Raw genomic sequence first — 21,283 nt, 5'->3', positions numbered from 1 at the left:
TGTTGCTGTGGCTTCATTCGGCCTCTGGATAAGCTGAGGAGAATACACAGCTAAGTTTAGTGGAAGGGAGAAAGCAGTTTCCTGGAGGGGCAACCCCTAGGGAGAGAGGACCTGGGGCAGGCCTGTCCTGGCATAACTTCCTGTTGTCACCTGATCGCCCAGAAGAGGAGCATGAAACTTGGCATTAAAGCACTCAGCTTCCTCCCTACCAGCTGAGTGAGCTTGGGCACATCACAAACTCCTCAATGTGCCAAAAGTGGGAGAATTACTGTAACTTCCAGGACTGTTTGCCCCAGGTCAAAAGCTACTCTCAAGTATAGGCGAAATCGGATAGCCTGACACATTTAATAAAGGACTGGTTACCAGAGAGAGAGGGGGGGGGGGGGGGAGAGAGAGAGAGAGAGAGAGAGAGAGAGAGAGAGAGAGAGAGAGAGAGAGAGAGAGATATGTCAGGATGAGGTAAGATGAAGGCCTGGGTGAAGGGCATGTTGGAGCCGTGGCCTGGGGTGATGAGGAGACTGAGGGCCTGAATTTGGGAAGGCTTATCATAATGGTAATGTATGCACAGTGGTTAAGACTGCAGATTCTGGTCATCGGCTGACCTTGGCCAAGTCCTCTGCTATCTCTGCTCAGCCTCCTCTATGAAATGGGGATAATGATAGCATCGTTTTCATAAGGTTATTGGGGGGTCAGATGGTCTATAAATACAAAATGCTTAGAAGAGAGTCTGGTACATAGTAAATACCATGTAAGTCATAGTTTTTTTATTTGGGGCATATCTTGAGGTGTCTCCCAATTTATAATGACCACTTCACTCAACAGCCTGACCTCTTAGGTACCACTCTCATCCTCAGTGGCGTATTTCCAGCATCCAAGTGTTTGGTGAGGCCCTCATTCTCTTTCCACAGTGGATTATTAATGGCTCCAGGGGTTGGCCCTTGAACAAAGCCAGCCAATCAGAGGCCTGCCTCTTGAAATTATGACATTGAAGGTGGTAGTAAGAAGAGGGGAAAGGGAGATAGGGAGAAGATTTGAGAGAGAGGTTGATTGGCTAAATGATTTCCTATTTGGCCACACTGGAAACACGGAGAGCTGTGTAGCAGCCACGTTCCCATCTGAGAAGCAAAGAAGGCTGGTTTGCAGAGAAAGAAGGGATGATGAACAGGACACACAGACTTAAGAGATGAGGGAAGTCCTGACCACTTGGCAGGCCCTGGTTCTAGTTCCTTTCTGGGTTTTGGCTGCATCTTGCCCATGAGCTCTGTGAGACACTCCTAATCCCTAGAGTTCATCCACTCTTGTTCCATAAGCTTCCTCTAGTTGGTGCCTCTAACTTTCAATCAAAATGCTCTACCCATTTTTAATTCAGAGAACAGAGTGAATTACATGGATGACATCCTCATCCAGGAATTTCTGGTTATGAAATATACAGGAGCTGATGTTCAGCCATATGGGTTGAGCTGCACACCCTCGCTAAAATCCAGTGGGAAGCCGGAGATAGGAAAATCTAGGCGTGCTGAAAGAGAGCAGGGTGCCCGTTTCAGTATCTCTTCATGAATTAGCCAATATCTGAGATCTTGATATTTTATTCAATGTTTAGGAGATGAGCTTGTTTAAGGCAAAAACAGAATGTATTTTTCTTGGAATCCAACTAAACTGAGGGAAAAGCAGTTCCGCAGCTGAGTCTCAAGAATAAGTAGAAACAGGGACTTGACCATCCTGAGAATTTCAGTATAGTCCCTGTCTCGGCTTCTTTCTCTATGTTGGCCTCACTCTCCCCTCTTCTTGTCCCCACATAAGAGAATTAAAAATAGCTGCAGACATCTTCCTACCCCTGAAAGGCACAGCCCTGTTGGCATGTAGTCCATAGCCCAGGGAAAGGACTCATTGGTTTAGTTGCATTGGGCAGGCATCCAGTGCTGGGCCAATTACTATGGCCAGGGCAGGCTGAGAAATGTGACTGGTTCCACTTAGATGAAGAGCTCACTTCCAGGACCAACTAACTGTGCCAAGGGGCCACTGGCATGAATGAGCCCTGAAGAGGGCAGTCTGTTTCGAGCAGAACAGGAGATTGCGGTGGGCAGATTTTCATACAAATCCTCTGTACCCTAAACGGTTGGGGGGGCTTCCATCTACTTTGAAATTACTCTCCGTGCTCTATAACTAATGACCAAGATTCGCTTTAATTGCCTATTTCATTACCTAAGAAAGTCTAATTCTAAGTTGTTAATATTCTACTTGGTATCAGAATATCTGATGGTGTGGGCTGGAGAGAGAGTTCTTTGATCTACTGTGCAGAGATGAGCAACTTGGATCACTGTTGTTCATCCATGGTCTTTGAAACATTAAAATTAGCCTACACTAGGTTCTGAAACTATCATGTGAAACCTCAAAGTAAACAAAACAACTAAAATAAAGGTGCCATGATCTTGTTTTTGAAGTGTGTATGTGTGTGCGTGATTTTCTTTAAATGGGATGAATACTTGGGTGTAATTGCTACCTAAAGGCAGGGAATGGAGCAAATGACCTCCATTTTCAACATAATTTGTTGTGGAGACACTGAGTTTGCAGAAGTAAATTCTAAAGCCTTATTGATATTTACTCCCATGTTAAGCAGGATTTTCAAACATAAGAGCCTTTTATACTACGTTTAGCCAAATCCATAACTGCATACTATTTTTAACCACCAGACTGACTGTATATAAACTTTGAAGGTGTCCAAAAACAAGACACAAAACATTTCAATAAAACTGTGTGAGCACAAATGGGCTTTGCATGCTTCTTGGAACCTCTCTTCAGTTTCTCTTCCAGTAGAATTCCTTTCCTTGTGTCCACGTCCTGAGATATTTCTTTTCACAGAGAAAGGTTGAATGCCAGGCTCCACTCTCTGCCCATCCTCCCTTCCCTCTCCCACAGCTCCTACCCTCACATGCACACATGCCTGTTGCCACCATAGAACCAGTAAGATAGGTTATTTAATATTTTGGTATTTTGGTTTTTTTCATAGATGTTTTCTGTATTAATTATAAGTATAAATATTGCATTAAAATATTATATATTTTTATGAATGCATTTGTCTCCCACTTTCAAATTTTGCTCCTGGGCTGAGAACCTCACCCTTTTCCCAACTCAGATTTGAGTTAAGGGTGCAGTGTAGCCTCTTAACAGTTCCTCAGTCTGAATTTCCCATCTCTAAATAGGAGTGATAACTGAAATGTCCTCATAAGGTAGCTTTGAGAATTTAATGAGATAGTACATGTAAAGCACTTAGTATACTTGACACAGAGTCAGCAATCAATACACACTGCTAGCATATCTACTGTTAATAATAACACAAATGGCAGGGATAGGGATAATACTTAGGCAAACAGTCATCAATAGTAAGATATAATCCCAATCCTGGAAAACCCAATCTACTGGGATGCTCAGACACGTAAACGGATCACCACCATTCAATGCACTGTTATAATAAAGGTTCATATGTGGCATGAATAAAGCACAAAAGTAGGAAGAACCAACTGCTAAGCTCTTAGCGAGGGGTTTTAAGTTGAGTACTGGAGGCTGAGTTGGAGGAGAGAAGAAAGTCATTTCAGGTTGAAATACCAGTGGGTACCAAGGCAATAAGGCTGGGAAAGGCCTGGAATTTTCAGAGGGAGACATTCTCCGTAGTTGGAATGGGGATGTCTAGTGGGAAGGATGTGGGAGGTGATGTTAATAAGGAAGGATATAATCCATGAATTAAGACCCTTGGATATCATTCTAAAGAGGTAATGTTTTGTTTTGGGGACAATAGGGGGTGCTATGGAATGATTTTTGAGGCTCTGTTTTGAAATGTTCATATATAAGTTTTATAATGGCAACTGCATAAAGAATGGACAGGAGAGGGGGAGGGACTGGAGGCAAGGATACCCATTAGGAGGCCATTTTTAAGATTCAGGAATAGAAGATGAGGGTCTGAATCAAAGTGCTAGCTGTGGTGCTAGAAAGCAGTACAAGATCGGGGCCACATTTAGGAGGCGGAGACAATGAACTGGGTGGGTGGTTGAGTGGGGAGTGCTGTGGGGAGGAAGGAGAAGTTGAGAATGATTAGGAGGTTTCATCCATAGTACCTGACAGAGACTAGCAAGGGGGATAAATGTAGGTGTATGCATGTGGTCAAAGGAAGAAGAATGGAGTCAGAGTTTGAACACATTCCATTTGAAATACCAGGGCACTGTCCAGGTTGAAATGTTCACTAGCCAGTGGAAATAGCAATCTGGGACTCAGCAGAAAGGTGAGGCTGGAGTTTGGGTAACGAATAGAGTCTGGGAAATACATGTGCTAAGTCTGGGAGAGTTGCCCTGAGAAAGGAGGGTGGAGGCCCAGCGTGGTCATCCTCAGTTTTATCTCTTGATGACTCTTCATAATGTGTCTTCCCGTGGGGGACTTCGGCCTGGTCCCCCAGCACATGTCCCCAGTGTCCTTACCCTGGCTATTTGGTCTGCCATTTGGAGTCGTCCATCCAGCTCCCGTCGGATCTGTGCTGCCTGCTCATCCGGATTGTCCAGCTGCGAGAAACACAAACATGGAGACTTTCAGTCTGTGTCACAAAAGCCAATACACTCAAGGCTTTCCAGCTCACACCCCCACTCTGTGCTCCATGGACATGTTTCACTAAAAGTAAAAATTCCTGTAATAGACAAGTCCAGTGTCAATGAAATCCCACGTTACATTCTTTTAGGCAGAGCATGAAGTGGTTGGCAGTTGCTAAGAAAGATATCGGAATGAGCTTGTACAAGAATCACGTGTGAACTGCTAAGCAGCTGTGTTTTCAAGGAGGCCCCATGCAGCACCTCTGTTTTGGCCCAATGAAGAAAGTGCTTACACAGCAGATATACAAGGAAAGAGATGAACTGCTATAATGTGTGGAGCAGAGTGTGCCTCCATAGTGCCTCCATGGCACAAATTCTTCTGCTCTCCCGCCGATGGACCATGCAACATCAGTCAGCCATTGCTTTCCTTCTCACTGAGTCTTCCCAACCAGCACTCCCGAGGGCCACTACCACTCAGCTGGGGTTGCTGTCTAAGCTGAAATCTATCTTTTGTCTTCCATGGTTGTTAGAGCTATTATGCTGTAAGGATTAGAACATGCAAGCATAAATAAATCCGGAAAATTCCTTATTATCTCTAGTTTCAATTTTCCCATCTATAGAATGGAGGGGGTGGTTATATAATCTCCATCTTTTCCACATCTTTCTATGAATCTATGAAAGAGATTGGCAACCATTTCTGTACAGGGCCATATAGTTAATATTGTAGGCTTTGAGGACCATAGATATATCTCTATTGCAATGACTAATGAAGTGTGAAAACAGCCATAGACAATCCTATCTATAATAAAAGCATAGTATGCAAATTATCCCTTTGACTGGAAGTTCCACCAGGGGGTGAGGCCGGCGGCGGGGAGGGAGGGAAGGAGGCCCTGGCCGGCAGCTGGCAGCCGGCAGCTGCTAGGGACCCTACCAGTGCATGAATTCCATGCACTGAGCCTCTAGTATGTAAATACTAGTAAATGAGCACTGCTGTGCTCCAATAAAATTTTATGTACAACAACCGGTGGCAGGCCAGAGCTGCTCACCTCTGCCCTGTGAATTGAAGTTTTCCCTTTATTTCTAAATGAGCCTAGTGTCATCCTTCACACCATAATTGAGTCTGCTTTGTTCAGTAATTTATTACTTATTTTAACCAGAGTAAAAGTTCATAAGTAGGGAAGAATAACATTCAACCAGGATGGGCTTTATTCTTCTTTTTAGTAATATTAACTCACAACAAAAAGTAGCATAGGAAGTCTGTATGTTTTCTAAGTTCCTTTCTTTCAAAAGCTACTTTTATTCATAAACTTGAAAATGATGATATTTTTATTCAGAAATTTGAAAATGAAAACCCAGTTTCATGCTAAAGAAATAATGTCATCTATGCTGTAAAATGGTATAGGAAAGAAGTTATTTGTACCAAGAGGCAGCTGCTAAGAAGAACACTAGAAAATGTCTGGTCATACTTTTGAAGCATCATGGCTAGTCTTTGTTTTACAAAACACATAGAAACCCATCTGCCTTTATGCTGTGCATTTTTAAAAATCCTCACCCAAGAATATTTTTCCATTAACTTTTTTTAGAGAGAGAGAGAGAGAGATTGATGTGAGAGAGACACATCGATTGGTTGCCACGTGCACATGGCCTGACCAGGCAGGGGATTAAACCTACAACCCAGGTACCTGCCCTTGACCGGGAATCAAGCCCAGACCCTTCAGAGCATGGGCCGATGCTCTAACCACTAAGAACACAGGCCAAGGCTATGCTGTGTATTTTTTTTTATCACTCTATTCCATTCTCCTTCCCACAGTTTTGAGGAGCAGGACTATGTCATAGAACACAAAACTGCAACTTTTGGCAATATATTCTATGGTAGCATTTCCAAAAGGGTGTTCTACTAAACATCAGTGTTATTGGATACTCCAGAAAAAAGGGTTCTAGAAGGCTCCAGAAAAATGGCCAAAACATTTGGGGAAATTCTCAGTTGAAATGCATAAAGTGTCTGAGAAGTTCTGCAGTAAGGATATCTGTTAGACTTTGACCAACTAAGATTTTTCTAACTTAAATTTTGTGTGTTTTTGCATAATGTCCAGAGAACAGGAGTTGTAAATTCTGTTCTCAATAAAGAGAACCTTCTGTAAACAGTCACATTGCTGACCAGTGGTCCACTGGTCTCTGCTTGCCATTAGATACATGTGGAAAACAATATATCCTTGATGTTGTTTTTAAGCTCCAATGAGCTGTTTCTATTTGATTCCCCCTGAACCCCAACAGTTCTTTAGAACCAGTTGCAAATCCACTGGGAACACTCAGAAACGTCTTGTTCAAAATACATATGCAAAGGAAGCATCTGACCACTTCACTGAGAGGCAGCAATGTGACTTGGTTAGGGGCTAAAGTTGAGAATTCTGTCAGACATAAATGCTAAAATCCTCAACAAAACATTAGCAAATTGGGTCCAGCAATACATTGAAAATATCATACACCATGGTCAACTGGAATTTATTCCAGGTTGGTACAATATACACAAGTCAATAAATGTGATACACCACATAAACAAAATGAAGGATAAAAACCACAGGATCATATCAATAGATGCAGAAAAAGCATTTGACAAAATCCAGCACCCATTTATGAAAAAGGAAAATAACCCTCAGTAAAGTGGGAATAGAGGGAATATACCTCAATGTAAGAAAGGCCATATATGGTAAACCTACAGCCAACATCATACTCAATGGGCAAAAATTAAAGCATTTCCATTAAGATCAGGAACAAGACAGAGATGTCCCCTTTCAGTGTTCTGGAAGTCCTATTCACAACATAGTACTGGAAGTCCTATTCACAGCAATCAGACAAGAAGAAAAAATAAAATGCATCCAAATTGGAAAGGAGGAAGTAAAACTGTCATTATTCTCAGATAACATGATATTATACATAGAAAAACCTAAAGACTCCACCAAAAATCTACTAGATCTACTAAATGAATTTGGCAAAATAGCAGGATACAAAATTAATATTCAGAAATTGGTGGCATTTTTATAAACCAATAATGAACTATCAGAAAGAGAAACTAAGAAAACAATCCCATTTACTATTGCAACAAAAAGATAAGGTACCTAGAAATAAATTTAATCAAGGAGGTAAAAGGCCTGTACTCGGAAAACTATAGTACATTGAAGAAAGAAATAAAGCAAGATATGAATAAGTGGAAGCATAAACTGCATTCATGGGTTGGGAGAATATCATTAAAATATCTAAACAACCCAAAGCAACCTATAGATTCAATGAATTTCCATTAAAATACCAATTTCACACATATAGAACAAACACTCCAAAGATTTATCTGTAATCCACCCCCTCCCCCCCACAAAGTGCCCAAATAGCTTCAGCAATCATGAGAAAGAACAAAGTTGAAAGTATCACAATACTTACACAAGGCCATTGTAGTCAAAACAGCCTGGTACTGGCATAAGAATAGACATATAGATCAATGGCACAGAACAGAGACCAAAAATCAACCCACATCTATATGATCAATTAATATTTGACAAAGGAGGCAAGAGCATGGAGTAAAAAATAGCCTCTTTAATAAATGGTACTGGAATGGGGGAAAAGGGGACATATGTAATACTTTCAAGAATAAAGATTAAAATGGTACTGGGAAAATTGGACAGGTACATGCAATAAAATGAAACCAGACCACCAACCTATACCACACACAAGAATAAACTCAAAATGGATAAAAGACTTAAATGTAAGTCATGAAACCATAAAAATCCTAGAAGAAAACATAAGCAATAAAATCTCAGACATCTCTTGTAGCAATGTTTTTGCTGATATACCTTTAAGGCAAGGGAAACAAAGAAAAAAATAAATAAATGGAGCTACATCAAACTAAAAAGCTTCTGCACAGCATAAGAAATCATAAAAAATGAAAAGGCAACCCATTCTATGGGAGAACATATTTGCCAATGATACATCAGATAAGGGGTTAATTTCTAAAATATAGATAGAACTTATACAACTCAACACCAGGAAGACAAACAATCCAATTAAAAAATGGGCAAAGGACCTGAATAGACACTTCTCCAAAGATGTCATATAGGTGGCCAATAGACATATGAAAAAATGCTCAATGTCACTAATCATCAGAGATGCAAATTAAAACCACAATATCACCTCACACCTGTCAGAATGGCTACCATCAACAAATCAACAAACAACAAGTGCTGGCAAGGATGTGGAGAAAAGGGAACCCTCGTGCACTGCTGGTGGGAATGCAGACTGGTGCAGCCACTGTGGGAAACAGTATGGAGTTTCCTCAAAAAATTAAAACTGGAACTCCCATTTGACCCAGTGATCTCACTTCTAGGACTATATCTTAAGAATCTCAAACACCAATCAGAAAGAATACATGAACCTCTATGTTCATAGTAATGTTATTTACAATAGCCAAGATCTGGAAATAGCCCAAGTGCCCATCAGTAGATGAGTGGATAAAAAGATGTGGTTCATTTACACAATGGAATACTACACAGCCATAAAAAATCAAGGAAATCTTATATTTTACAACATGCATGGACCTGGAGGTAGTTATGCTAAGTGAAATAAGCCCATTGGAAAGAAAAATACCATATGATCTTACTTATATGTAGATTCTAATGAACAAAATAAACTGATGAACAAAATAGAAAAAGAGGCATGAATACAGGAACAGACTGACAGCTATCAGAAGAGAGGAGGAGGGAGGGACTGGATGAAAGAAGATGAAGGGTTTAATCAAAGAACATATATGCATAACCCATGGACACAGACAACAGTGTGGAGATGGCTAGAGTGAGGGGGGACAGGAGCTGGGTAGAGGTGGGCAAAGGGGGTAAATGGAACATCTGTTAGAATCCTATATAATGAAGAGTTAATATGCTAATTAGACCAAACACAAAACCACTATCTGGACGACCTTCCAGGCGAAGCCGGGGCAGTGAGGGCCAAGGCAGCTAGGGCTGTGAGGGCTGAGCCCCTTGCACGAATTTCCTGCATTGGGCCTCTAGTGTCAACAATAAAAAAATGATTTAAAAACTTAAAAGGAAAAAACAGCATAATAGAACAATCCCCATTACTAACTTTTGCAGAGGCATATGAATTCTCCCACCGGCCCCATCGGATGCAACTAGAAAACAGCAGAGAATGACGGCATTGAAGACGAGCATGCTAGGTCTACACTAAACTTCATTCATTAATTCATTGGTTCACTCATTTACTCATTCATTCATCAGATGTCTATTGAATGTCTTGATATGCCAAGACACTGGAATCCAAAAAGAACAAAGCAGACCCAGACCCTGCCTCTGGGACACTTTAAATCCATCAAGAACAGATATGGCTATTGAACAATTCAGGCACAAAGAGAGCGGATTAGTATTTATTGATGCTTACATCAAGCCCAGGTACCCCATGACCTATATTTCAGCCTTTTCTAAAGGATCCCAAGAAACAGATGTTAATGTTAATTCTCCAAAGAAGAGGACTCTGGGGTCAGGAAATGCTGCTCCCTCCTGCACATTTATAATACACGTCAGTAAAATAAAGATTCTGGGAAATTCTAGAGTAAATAAAACTATTTAACTGCATGTAGCTTTGCCTTTTACACAATTATAGCACTGAAAACAAATATCCCACAGAGCAGTTTGGGAAATCCCACAAACTTCATGAGGCAGGTATGATTAGTACCCCATTTTACAGATGAGGAGCCTGAGCCCCAGTCAGGTTCAGGAGCGTGCCCCAGGTCCCACCGCTGGGAAAGTGATATGAGCCATTTAAAAGGGGCTCTGCCCTCCTCGAAGTGGAGCTCTTTGCTCTGTGCTACAGGGGCTTCCTTCTCAGATGCCCTGTTTGGTTCTAATTGGTCCTGACAATGAACTAACCCAAAGCTCTCACTTTGTTCCCTGTACACATGGGCCGATTTCACACACAGAGCCTCCACTGGGGGGCAGGACGGGGGAGACATATAAATTATCTACCCTTTGCCACCTATCATGACTGGCTGATCTCTCCTGGTTTCTGGGGCAGCTGTAAGAGATCCCTACCCCACTTCCAAGAAATGATAGCAATGGGTGTGTCCTTATCCTGGCTCTGCCACTTAGTAGCTGTGTGATCTTGGGCAGTTACTTAACCTCTCTGTGCTTCATCTGAGTGATCAGGATAATAACTCTACTTAAGGCTGTCAAGAGAATTCACTGAGACATGGATATATTAAAGGGCTCAGCCCACTGCTCAGCCTGCAGCAAACCCTCGGGAAATGGTGGCTGCCCTGGTGTTATTAGACCGCTCATGTTGGCTGTGCTTCTGACATGGGCCACAATGGGGCGTCAAAGATTCAGAGGAGAATAGGTCAGAAGGGACTGAGCACCCCCTGATGTAGATCTGAAGTCTTCCTGTGAGAGTCTGCGCAGGAAAGGAAGGCGATCAGGGGCTCCTATTTCTTGACAAATTTCCCTGGTTTCTCTTTCACGTTCTCCAGGCCAAGCCCCTTTGCTCCTAGACTTTAATTAGCAGGAACGAGTGGAAGGCGGACACTGCGGCCTGACGCTAACCATCTGAAGGGAAGATGACAACGGACATGCAGCCCAAGTTCCCTGAAATAGCCTGGCATGATAGAGGACATCCTCAGCCAAGGGCTTGACAGCCCCACTGCATGAAATCCAAAAATATAAAGAGAAATCAAGTAATTATCTTCTCAAGTGCTGGCAAGAAAGCCAGAGAACACGCTTCCATGGAAACAAGATTCCGTCTGCTGCACTGGTCCTTTCCACCCCGCGGGGAAGGTCGGCTGGCGAGCCAGGCCAAGGGCAAGCCTTTCCCATTACCAGCTCATTAGGGTTAAAGCATGGACATGGGCATTAAGGCTCTTTACCTAATTAGGCAAATAATCTTCCCACTAGCACAGGTCAGGCGGAGGCAGTCTGGTTGTTTTGATTTGCAGCCAAACAGAGGGAACTCTCTCCCTGGGCTTCTTTCCTTTCCTTTATTTTACTTTATTTTTTAAAAATATACGTTTTGTTGTTGATAGTATTACAGATCTCTCCTATTTGCTGGGCTTTTCTTTTAAAGTCCCGGGGAACTGATTTAGCGCTGCCCAAGTACGGACAGGTATCACCTAAACTACCCGTTCAAGCCGCCCCAAGGCTTGGGAATCCCTGCAGGTTACGGCTCTGCCCTTCAGTCAGTGCAAAGACAAAAATGCAGGCCAGCACCTGCAGGGACACCGTGTGGCAGAGCTCACGGCCTGGGAACCGGCGAAGCGGAGCCTGGGCCCAGCTATTTCACTCCCTGGCGCCATGACCTTGTCAAGCTTCTTCACCTCTCGGAGCCTCAGTTTCCTCAGCTGCAAAGTGGGAATCATGTTTATCTCGCACGGCTGTTGAGAGGACTAAAGGATACCACGCGAGGCGTGCGTCGAGGCACATCAGGCTGACTTGGGTCGAGTCTTGGCTCTGAGGTTTCCTTACTTAAAGGGATCGAACAAGTCACGGGGAAGTTTCGTAAGCCTCAGTTTCCTCGTCTATAAAACGGGGATAAGACACCTACCTCAGCATGCTGCTAGGAGAATGAAATGAGATACATGTGCTAAGCACCTAGCATGGTCCTGGCACATAGCAGGTCCTATACTTCAGCAAATAGTTTCTAGGTTTAGCCCTATTTTAGGGTGGCACTCATCAGGTACCAATTCCTCTCCCTGATGTTTGTGATTTAGGGACGAAAGCAGATACAGGAACCGGGGAGCCTGGAGTGGACATGCTGGAGCATCTTGGGCCAGAGTCAGGACCTCTCTGTCACTATCCCTTCATCTGAGGTGATGTCCCAGGAGTCTGAAACCTAGATGAGCATTTCTCAAAGTTATATTCGGGGGCACATCAGTCCTGCGGATGCTCAATGAGAAAGGGTTCTGTAGCCAGATAAAGTCTGCTGGGCCTCCCCTCTTCCCGGAGAGCCACGAGCCTACACCAGGCAGCCTCCAGTGGCCCACATCCCCCAAACTCATCTGACCAAGTGCAGTACATTTGAGCAGCCCAACAGCACATTTGGGCATATGCTCATCTATGCAATTCTCGTGTGTATTTCACTTTTCTTGTGTCCATGGACAGAAGTTGTGGCTGGGTAGAGGGTGAGGGCCGGGGGGGGAGGGGAGTGAGGGGCGGAGGAGAGCAACCCTGCTATGCAAATGGGTCTATATCTCAGGAAAAAGGCAGCTACTTGTGAATGCCCTGTCTGACCTCTAGGGTGATGGAGAAGTCATCACAGGGCCCAGGGGCAGCGCCCCCTCATTTACCTCCAGCCCTGGAGGATTTACCTGGACAGTGAGGCAGGGGGCTTTCCTGAGGAATGCCTGAATTCCCCGAGCTCACATGTTTCAATGACATGGAGGTGAGGCCTGCGCTAGACTCTTTCAAAGTCATCATTTTATGGCTGTGAGGCAGCCGTTGGTCAAGCCAAGAGAAGGCATGATTCAAATGTGTAGAGAATTTAAGCAGAAATAGGCAGATTATGCATTATTTGCATAATTGTTCTGCTTCCTGGAAAAGTCTGTGATACTCAGCCTCAGAGCAAACAGACCCACTTCAGCATAAGGACTAAAGTGAAAATGGTCCAGAGTTGTGTCTGGAAGCAGCTTTAGAAATGATGCAGTAACTTCAAGCTGGGGGGTAGGCGCTGCCGAGCTCTGCGGCCTGTGGGGCGTCTCACCCCTTTCGGGGTGATCCACTGGGTCCCTCCCTCCTGCTGCCAAGCCTTTGCACCTGCTGCTCCCCACACCCAGAGCACTCTCTTGTGTCCCCTTGACTGCTAATCACTTCTCCTTCACCCCCAGCTTTACATGCCTCTCTGACACCTCCAAACTGGTGAGTTGCTCCTGTCACCTGCTTCCCAGGCACCATGCACCTCTCCTTGGTTAGCACTTGCCACGGTTGTAACTTTACATGCATTCCCCTCGTTATTGGCATTTACCTATTAGCTGTCAGCTCCACGAGGGCAGTGATAGGTGTGACTTAGCCTGGTGTCAAATGCATAGCAGGCTCTGATGACTGCCTCACCTGCTAATGAACCGTGACCTAAAGAGGGAAAGTGACCTGCTCACAGTCACACAATCATCAGTGAGAGAGCTGGGACCAAACTCCCAAGCTGCTACTGTCTTGCAGTTCAGGGGCTGTGTCCCGGGAAATGCCATTCTGTGCAGAAACTGGAAAAAACGAAACTTTGCTGGCATGTAAGCAGGCCCGATCCTGATAACACACCCTTAATTCTGGGCCTTGGGGCTGAGGCAGGTGTGCCCAAGCAGCTGCATTGCAAGCCACCTGCCCACCTGGGTTTAGCTCCATCTGTTCCCCTGGTTTCCTTTCCATTCCCAGCTCGGCCCCTCAGGTCCCAGGGATCAGTGTCAGAAGGAGGCTGCCCAGAGCTACTGCAGAGGGGGAGGCGCCTCCCTGTAAGTCACTCCTATCCACAGCTCCACCTTTTTGCCCTCCTTCAGCTCCAGGGCATGCTGCCTGCCTGCTGCACTGCAGTGTGGAAAGTTACAGCCGGGACAGTGTCAGTCCCTGGCCAGGCGGTGGCTGCCCACGCTCCTGTCCAGAACGTGCTGAAGTTGGGACTGTGGCTGCATTACTGCATTCAATGAAGGGGGCCCCCTCCAATCCCTTTCCTCCCTCTCTTACTGCCTGTCTCCCCCTTGTCCACCTCCACTGTGGAGATTGTAGGAGTTCAAATCCCTTGTAGAGGTGCCTGTCCCCTTGGAAGCTGAGGGACGCTGAGTAAGTTATTAGATCTTTCTGAGTCTTAGCTTCCAACTTTTTCCCAACTCCCTTAACTCTAAATGGGTACAAGAATGGTAATCACTACCTTGCAGGATTGGTAAGAGGTTAAATGAGATGGTGTGTGCATGAACTTAGCAGAGGACAGTGCTTTCTGTCAATCTTACAGCCATTAGATTAGCACTTGGCGTTCTGCTGCCTGCATACTGGTGCAAATTCAGATCATAATAACACAAAGTGGCAGGACAGGCGTCCCCCACTTAAAGGCAAGACACCAAGCTTCAAAAGATTAAATAGTTTGCCCCAAGCGGTTTTGCTCAGTGCTTAGAACAGCTGATGGACTGAAGGGTCGCAGGTTCAATTCTGGTCAAGGGCATGTACCTAGGTTGCAGACTCAATCCCCAGCCCCGGTTTGGGTAGGTGTGGGAGGCAACCAGTCGATGTGTCTCTCTCACATTGATGTTTCTGTCTCTCCCTCACTCCTTTCCTTCCGCTCTCTCTACAAATCAATGGGAAAAATATCCTCGGGTGAAGATTACTAACCACAAACAAACAAACAAACAAACAAGAATAAATAGTTTGCCAGTAGTCCAGAGATAGTTGGCCCTGCACTGAAGGGATGGCCCTTAGAGCAAAGAGCATGGATTTTAGAATCAGAAAACCTTGAAATCAAACCCTACTTCTTTCACATCCTCACAGTGTGACTAGGGCCAGGGTACTCAACCTCTCTGAGCAATTGTACCTGTAGCTCTAAAATAATACCCTCTCAGGACTATTGCAATGGTGATAATAATAGACATTTTCACACTGTAGGGGCTCAATACTAGAGGCCTGGTGCATGAAATTCATGCACGGGAGGTGGGCCCCTCAGCCCGGCCTGCACCCTCTACAGTCCAGGACCCCTTGGGGGATGTCCAACTGCCAGTTTAGGACATCCCTCTCACAATCTGGAACCACTGGCTCCTAACCGCTCACCTGCCTGTCAGCATGATCGCCTCTAACTGCCTCTGCCTGCCGGCCTGATTGCCTCCTAACTGCTCCCCTGCTGGCCTGATCATCCCTAACTGTCCCCCTTGGTGGCCTGATCGCCCCTAACTGCCCTCCTCTGCCGGCCTGATCACTCCCTAACCGCTCTTCCCTGCCGGCCTGATCACCCCTAACCGCTCTTCCCTGCCGGCCTGATCACCCCTAACCACCTCTGCCTCGGCCCCTGCCACCATGGCTTTGTCCAGAAGATGTCTGGTCTAATTAGCATATTGCCCTTTTATTAGTATAGATTATTACAACTGGGGTGAATCTGCTGTAACCTGCAGCCTTGCCCCCCTCTGAGTCTCCATCAGGGCTCTGCTCCAGGGGTATCTGTCGTGAAAATGTGGTTTGGTGCCCTATTCCCACTCAGCTACCTTCTGTTTTTATAAAAATCCCCCAAGGATTTTCCACCTCATTTGTGGAAGAGTTAAAATAAGATCTTTTTTTATTTGTGTCTTTTTTTATTATGCCTTAATTTCTCTCCAGGAGAAGACCTTGAGCAGGTCAAAGTTTCCATTCTAAAGGGTGTTATGTCTCTTTGATTGCAAAATGCAGGCTTGAGCTCCAGAGTGTGCCAGCCAATAAGAACATCCTCTGCATTTGAGTCACTGCTTTTATGTCTTTGCTGGCTTCTGGCTATGCAGTAAATAGAACACAAGAGCTCCAAAGGCAGTAATTCTCGGAGAAAGAAGCAAATAAACATAAAAAACACCTCAAACAGAAAACCAATCCATTTCTTTATGACCCTGTAGTTTTCAACCAGGCTTTCTCCCTTCCCACCCCAGCCCTGGAGTGACCTCTTCTCTCCTTCCCACCATTCCCCATCTTCCATATCATTCAGGGGCTGGTTTGAGACTCCCTTTTTTCAGGGAAGCCCCCTTGATTTCTTTAGCGATGTATCATCTTGCTTTTATAGACATTGCTGGCCAGTCCAGTATGGAAACCTTCCAAGTGTCACATGTCTTAGATCTCCCTTCTGGGCCAGAATAGCTGTAGGGCATAGTGGTCACGGACCCAGGAACTGGAAACAGTCATATCTGAGCTCAAGTCTTTACTCAGCCCCTTACCAGACAGACCCATGACACTGGACAATATATGACCTCTGTCTGCGGCCTCCTCTGCAGAGTGGGAGTGCTAAGAGTAACAATGCCAAGAGCAGAGGCTTGTTATGAGAATGAATGGAGGCAATACTCGTCAAGCGCGGAGCGGGTCCACGGAGCCAAGGCTATCATTTAGTGATGTTGCTGTCGGTCTCTGCAGTTGATCCAGCATGCAGGACACAGCTGTGTTTTTTGGGGGTCATCTTAATGATCTTCACAGCTGGGGTGGGCGATGGTCCGATTCACCCACACTATCTTGGGGACACGGGGAACTGGAGCCATTCATTCAAAGAAGAGAGTGGGCACTGCCTTTCTGGGTTAGAGTGTGGCAACTGAAGTCCAGGATGTGCAGAAGCAGGAGGTTTGTGAAGACAGGATGCTGGGACCAGGTCGGTTTATCCTCGCGTTACTGTGAGTCGCCTCTAAATATCTTTTGAAGCCATCTCTTCTGTGTATCTACTTCCCTGGGCCCGACTGCCATGGTCTCTATCCTGGAGCACTGACCTGTTTACCTGTATCCTCTCTGATACAGCGGTTCTCAATCCTGCTACACAGTGCAACCACCTGGGGAAATGAAAGAAAATCCCTACATCCCAGCTGCACCCAGACCAACTAAATCAGTTGGGGCCCGGGCATCGGTATTTTTAAAAACTGTTTTCGTGATTCCAATGCGCAGCAAAAAATGAGAACCGCTACCAAAAGCTGGTGGTTCTCACACATCATGGCCTCAGCCCGGGAGAGCTTTGACTCAGTGGGTCTGGGGTAAGATGCAAGAATTCGCCCTTCTAACAAGTTCCTGGGTTTGCTGATGCTGCGAACCACATTTTGAGAGCAAGGGCCAAATCCACGCTCAGCGCTGCATTCTGCTCATCTTTCTGAACGTGCATTTGCTCATGTTACTCTCCTGCTGAAGACCCCTCGATCATGCTCCATTTTCCTTGGCAATAGAAGCCCCGGTCCCAGGATATTATCAAAGCTGAGGGAGCTGTTGCCATTTGGCCCTGCTCCGCTTTCCAGCCTTATCGCCCGCTACTGGGTCTTGCCTTCCAGGCTCAGGCCACTCTGTACCTCTGGACCTCAAACATGACATTCATTCAGGGCCCCCAGCTGATGCTCACGCTCTGCCCTCCTTTGCCATCTTCGTCTGGCAAACACGTACTCATTAACCTGACTTCCAGCCTCAATATTGCTCCCCTAAGAGGCTGCCTGGCCCCAGCCAAGGCCGCATTCTCTAGGTCCCCATAGCATCCCAAACTTCCTTTTTCACCACTCCCATCACATTGGCGTTATGTGCTCCCGGGCATGTTCTCTGTAAGACTGCGCCTGCCTGGAGGACAGGGGCCTTGTCTGTTTTATCCTATAGAATCTCCAGTGACTGAGGCATGGCAGCTGAGCAAGGATATTGGCAAAATTAAATTTAAGATGAAGATAATGATATCTGCTGGGCTGCTGGGCTGTTTTGATGAGTTAATGAGAAAAATGTTCCCAAGCACTTAGCACGGCATCTGACACTTAATAGGTGCTCAAATCATGACCTACATAGAAATCTGAATGGAAATGCTTTAAGCTTAATAAATCCTCGTTGGGTGTATCACAGACATTGAGTATTTAGGTGCAAAGGGAACAGAGTAATTGACTCAAGGGGTGTGAAGAACAGGGGTGTGAAGAACAGGGGTGTGAAGAACAGGGGTGTGAAGAACAGGGGTGTGAAGAACAGAGGTGTGAAGAACAGGGGCGTGAAGAACAGAGGTGTGAAGAACAGGGGTGTGAAGAACGGGGGTGTGAAGAACAGGGGTGTGAAGAACAGGGGTGTGAGGCAATTACACTCTGGGAGCCTCAGTTTCCTCATCTGGAAACTGAAAATATTAACACTCAGCTCGCCCTTTACAATATTCATTAAACACTTGCTTTGTACTCAGCATTGTACTATGAGCTGTGAGAGCAGGATAAACACAGAACATGCCTGCTATGCACTGCTGGTCCATCTTCACATGTACTGAATATTGAATATTGAGTATTGACTGCAGCCTGGCATCATAGCGAGTGCTTCATTCACGGTCTCGTTTAATCCGTGTGTTAGGTATTCCTATCACAATCAATACCACTTTACAGATGGGGAAACCGAGGCTCAGAGGGATGAGAGTAACATCTAAAGGAAGTGGTCGAGCTGGGGTATGAACTCAGTTCTGAGTCCAGAGTGCACGCTTTTAACCATCTCACTATTACTACAGCCAGTAGGGATAACTTTTAGAATCCCTTCAAAAAACAGAAAAGAAGTGTTATTTTTCAAAATTATCATGTTGAACAAATGTAAATTATTATTTTTATTGCCATTAGTTTTGGATTTAATCACTACTAATTTCTGAAATTCTGTTCAGGCAGCTGATTTTGACATTTTGTAAAAAATAAAATGCCTTTTTGTGCTGTTGAACAACATTTGTATCTCAGCAGCATCAAGTCATGGTGAGAAGCAATTTGTAACTGGCAAAAATAATGTGCCCCAGGGGAAATCCAGAAACAGCTGATAATATCTAAAACACCTCTATACACTAATAAAATCGAACGCTTTTGCTAAAAATGCCTGCTGTTTAAGAGGAAGTGACCTTCATTTTCAAATATTTATGATGCAATATAAAAGTTATTCACAAGGTCAAAGTGAAACCAAGTTTTGCAGCTTCTACAATTATGGTTTAGTGAATGTCTATGTGCATGCAGGTGTGTGTGTGTGTGTGTGTGTGTGTGTGTGTGTGTGTGTGTAAGTAACAGAGACCTCAGGCAGTAGAAAACTTGCAGAGCTCTAAATTATAGAGCTGCCGACATCAACTAAAATTAAGGCAAGTAGTATAATTTCCAGGGTATGTGAGAACTGTCACAGGCACCTCTGTTACCTTTGAGCGGCATGTCACAAATACAAGACATGCTTAATTTCTAGTCCCAGGCTGATCATTACATAAGTAGCTGGTAGAAACTGGGTGTATTCACAAGTCTTCCCACATATATCATTATCTCATTTTTTTCTGCCCTGAAGAGTGTGTCTACATTGGTGATACCATTGTTCAAATCAAAAATATTTATAAAGGGTGTGTTTCACCTTGGTTAAGACCTGTCAAAGGAACATTAATTCCTGGTGTCAAATCCATAACCAAGTAGCAATATATTTTTAAAAATTATTTTTATATGGTTTTATTGATTTTAGAGAGAGAGGAAGGGAGAGGGGTAGAGAGATAGAAACATCGATGAGAGACATCGATTGGCTGACTCCTGAATGACTCCTATTGGGGATCGAGCCAGCAACCCTGGCATGTGCCCTGACTGGGAATCAAACCAGGGACGTCTTGGTTCATGGATCAACACTCAATCACAGAGCCACACTGGCTGGGTCAATTATATACATATATTTACTAGTTATTTTAAAAGAGTCTGTGGGCAAGAAGAACAGGTAGTATTAAAAAGAATGAGGTCCCACCCTGGCTGGTGTGGCTCACTTGGTTGCTACGTCATCCAGTACACCAAAGGTTGTAGAGTTTGATTCCCCATCAGGGCACATACCCAGGCTATGGTGTGTACGGCAGTCAACTGATCAATGTTTCTTTCTCACTTATCTCTCTCTGTCCCTCTCCCCTCCTCTCTTTCTAAAATCAATAAAAACCATATCCTCAAATGAGGATTTTTTAAAAAATGAGATTCCAAATTTCCCAATAGATGAGAAAAAGGAAATGACAAAGCATACCCCAAGTTACATTGCCAGCACATGTCAAATGCTTCCTGCCCACAATACACTCATGTGCTACAGATCAGCAAAGGTATCAGGATGTCATCTATTCTAATACAGGCAACAGTTCTTCACTTATTCGTGGGAATATATCAATGACTGCTGCTCTTGCCATATTCAGCAAGTTAGAAATAGTTGGGGGGGTGTTCAGAAGTAGATTTTGTGTTTTCGATGAACTTGAGGTCATTAATCCCAGTCGGTCATAAGCAAGGATAGCCATGTGTTACCCTAAAAATATAAATTAATATTTTTTAAAGTAAAGTCAAAAGGGGGACAAATTCATCAGGATTGGCTAATTTATTCCATGGTAACAAATTAAACCTGAAATCTCAGTGTCTTAAGACAACAATGGTTTATTTCTTGCTTATTCTACATGTCCAATGGGATCATGAGGGACTGCGTTTCACTCACTGGGGGACTTGGGAAGATGGAAGCACCACGATTTTGTGACCCTGCCATCTCAGTATGTGGCTTCCCGGGTCACTGTGACAGGGGAACATAGAGCATGGGAAACTCACAGCCTGTTGGGTAGAACCAGTCATACAGCCCTAACCTAACTGTAGGGGGAGCTAGAAAAAGTAAGGGGACATAAAACATTTTGTGAGCATTACTGGCTCTTGCCGGAAGCCAATTCCAGCATGCCATAATTGCAAGAGTTTCATCAAAAGGTTGATGGAACTTGGGGACTCAACAAGGGCTGAATCACATATGTTATTGCCTGTTGGGAATGGCTAAAGGCATTTCCCCAAACCTGAAAAGGGATGATTGCTTGCTGCCAGACAGCTCAGGGCATCTTAATCTACATGTTATTGCCTCCTACTGGCCAAACATCTGAACAGCCGTAGGCAAATTCTTCCAATCTGACAATGGATTCTGTACCTCCTAACCCTACCCTTTGAAGTGTATATCTCCACCTTGCCTTAGGACAATTTGTGTTAATAAATAGCAAGGGGTCCTGAGAGGAGAAGATCTTAGTTTCTTTAGCTAGGCTCCTCTGATTCCCTA

At 44.5% G+C, this 21,283-nt stretch overlaps 1 protein-coding gene across 17 annotated transcripts in view; it reads right to left on the bottom strand.

Moving 5' to 3' along the window:
* The window catches only part of CADPS (calcium dependent secretion activator), a 457,537-nt gene that overhangs the window by 257,464 nt on the left and 178,790 nt on the right, over positions 1 to 21,283 (bottom strand). For all 17 annotated transcript variants that reach the window (XM_036331698.1, XM_036331680.1, XM_036331681.1 and 14 more), the window contains exon 4: positions 4,467 to 4,547. In XM_036331698.1, coding sequence (XP_036187591.1) covers positions 4,467 to 4,547 — 81 coding nt within the window. The remainder of the gene's footprint in view (positions 1 to 4,466; positions 4,548 to 21,283) is intronic.

This window comes from Myotis myotis, unplaced genomic scaffold, assembly GCF_014108235.1.
Source record: "Myotis myotis isolate mMyoMyo1 unplaced genomic scaffold, mMyoMyo1.p scaffold_m19_p_13, whole genome shotgun sequence".
Classification (NCBI taxonomy): Eukaryota; Metazoa; Chordata; class Mammalia; order Chiroptera; family Vespertilionidae; genus Myotis; species Myotis myotis.
This window is presented reverse-complemented; position numbering and strand designations above follow the sequence as displayed.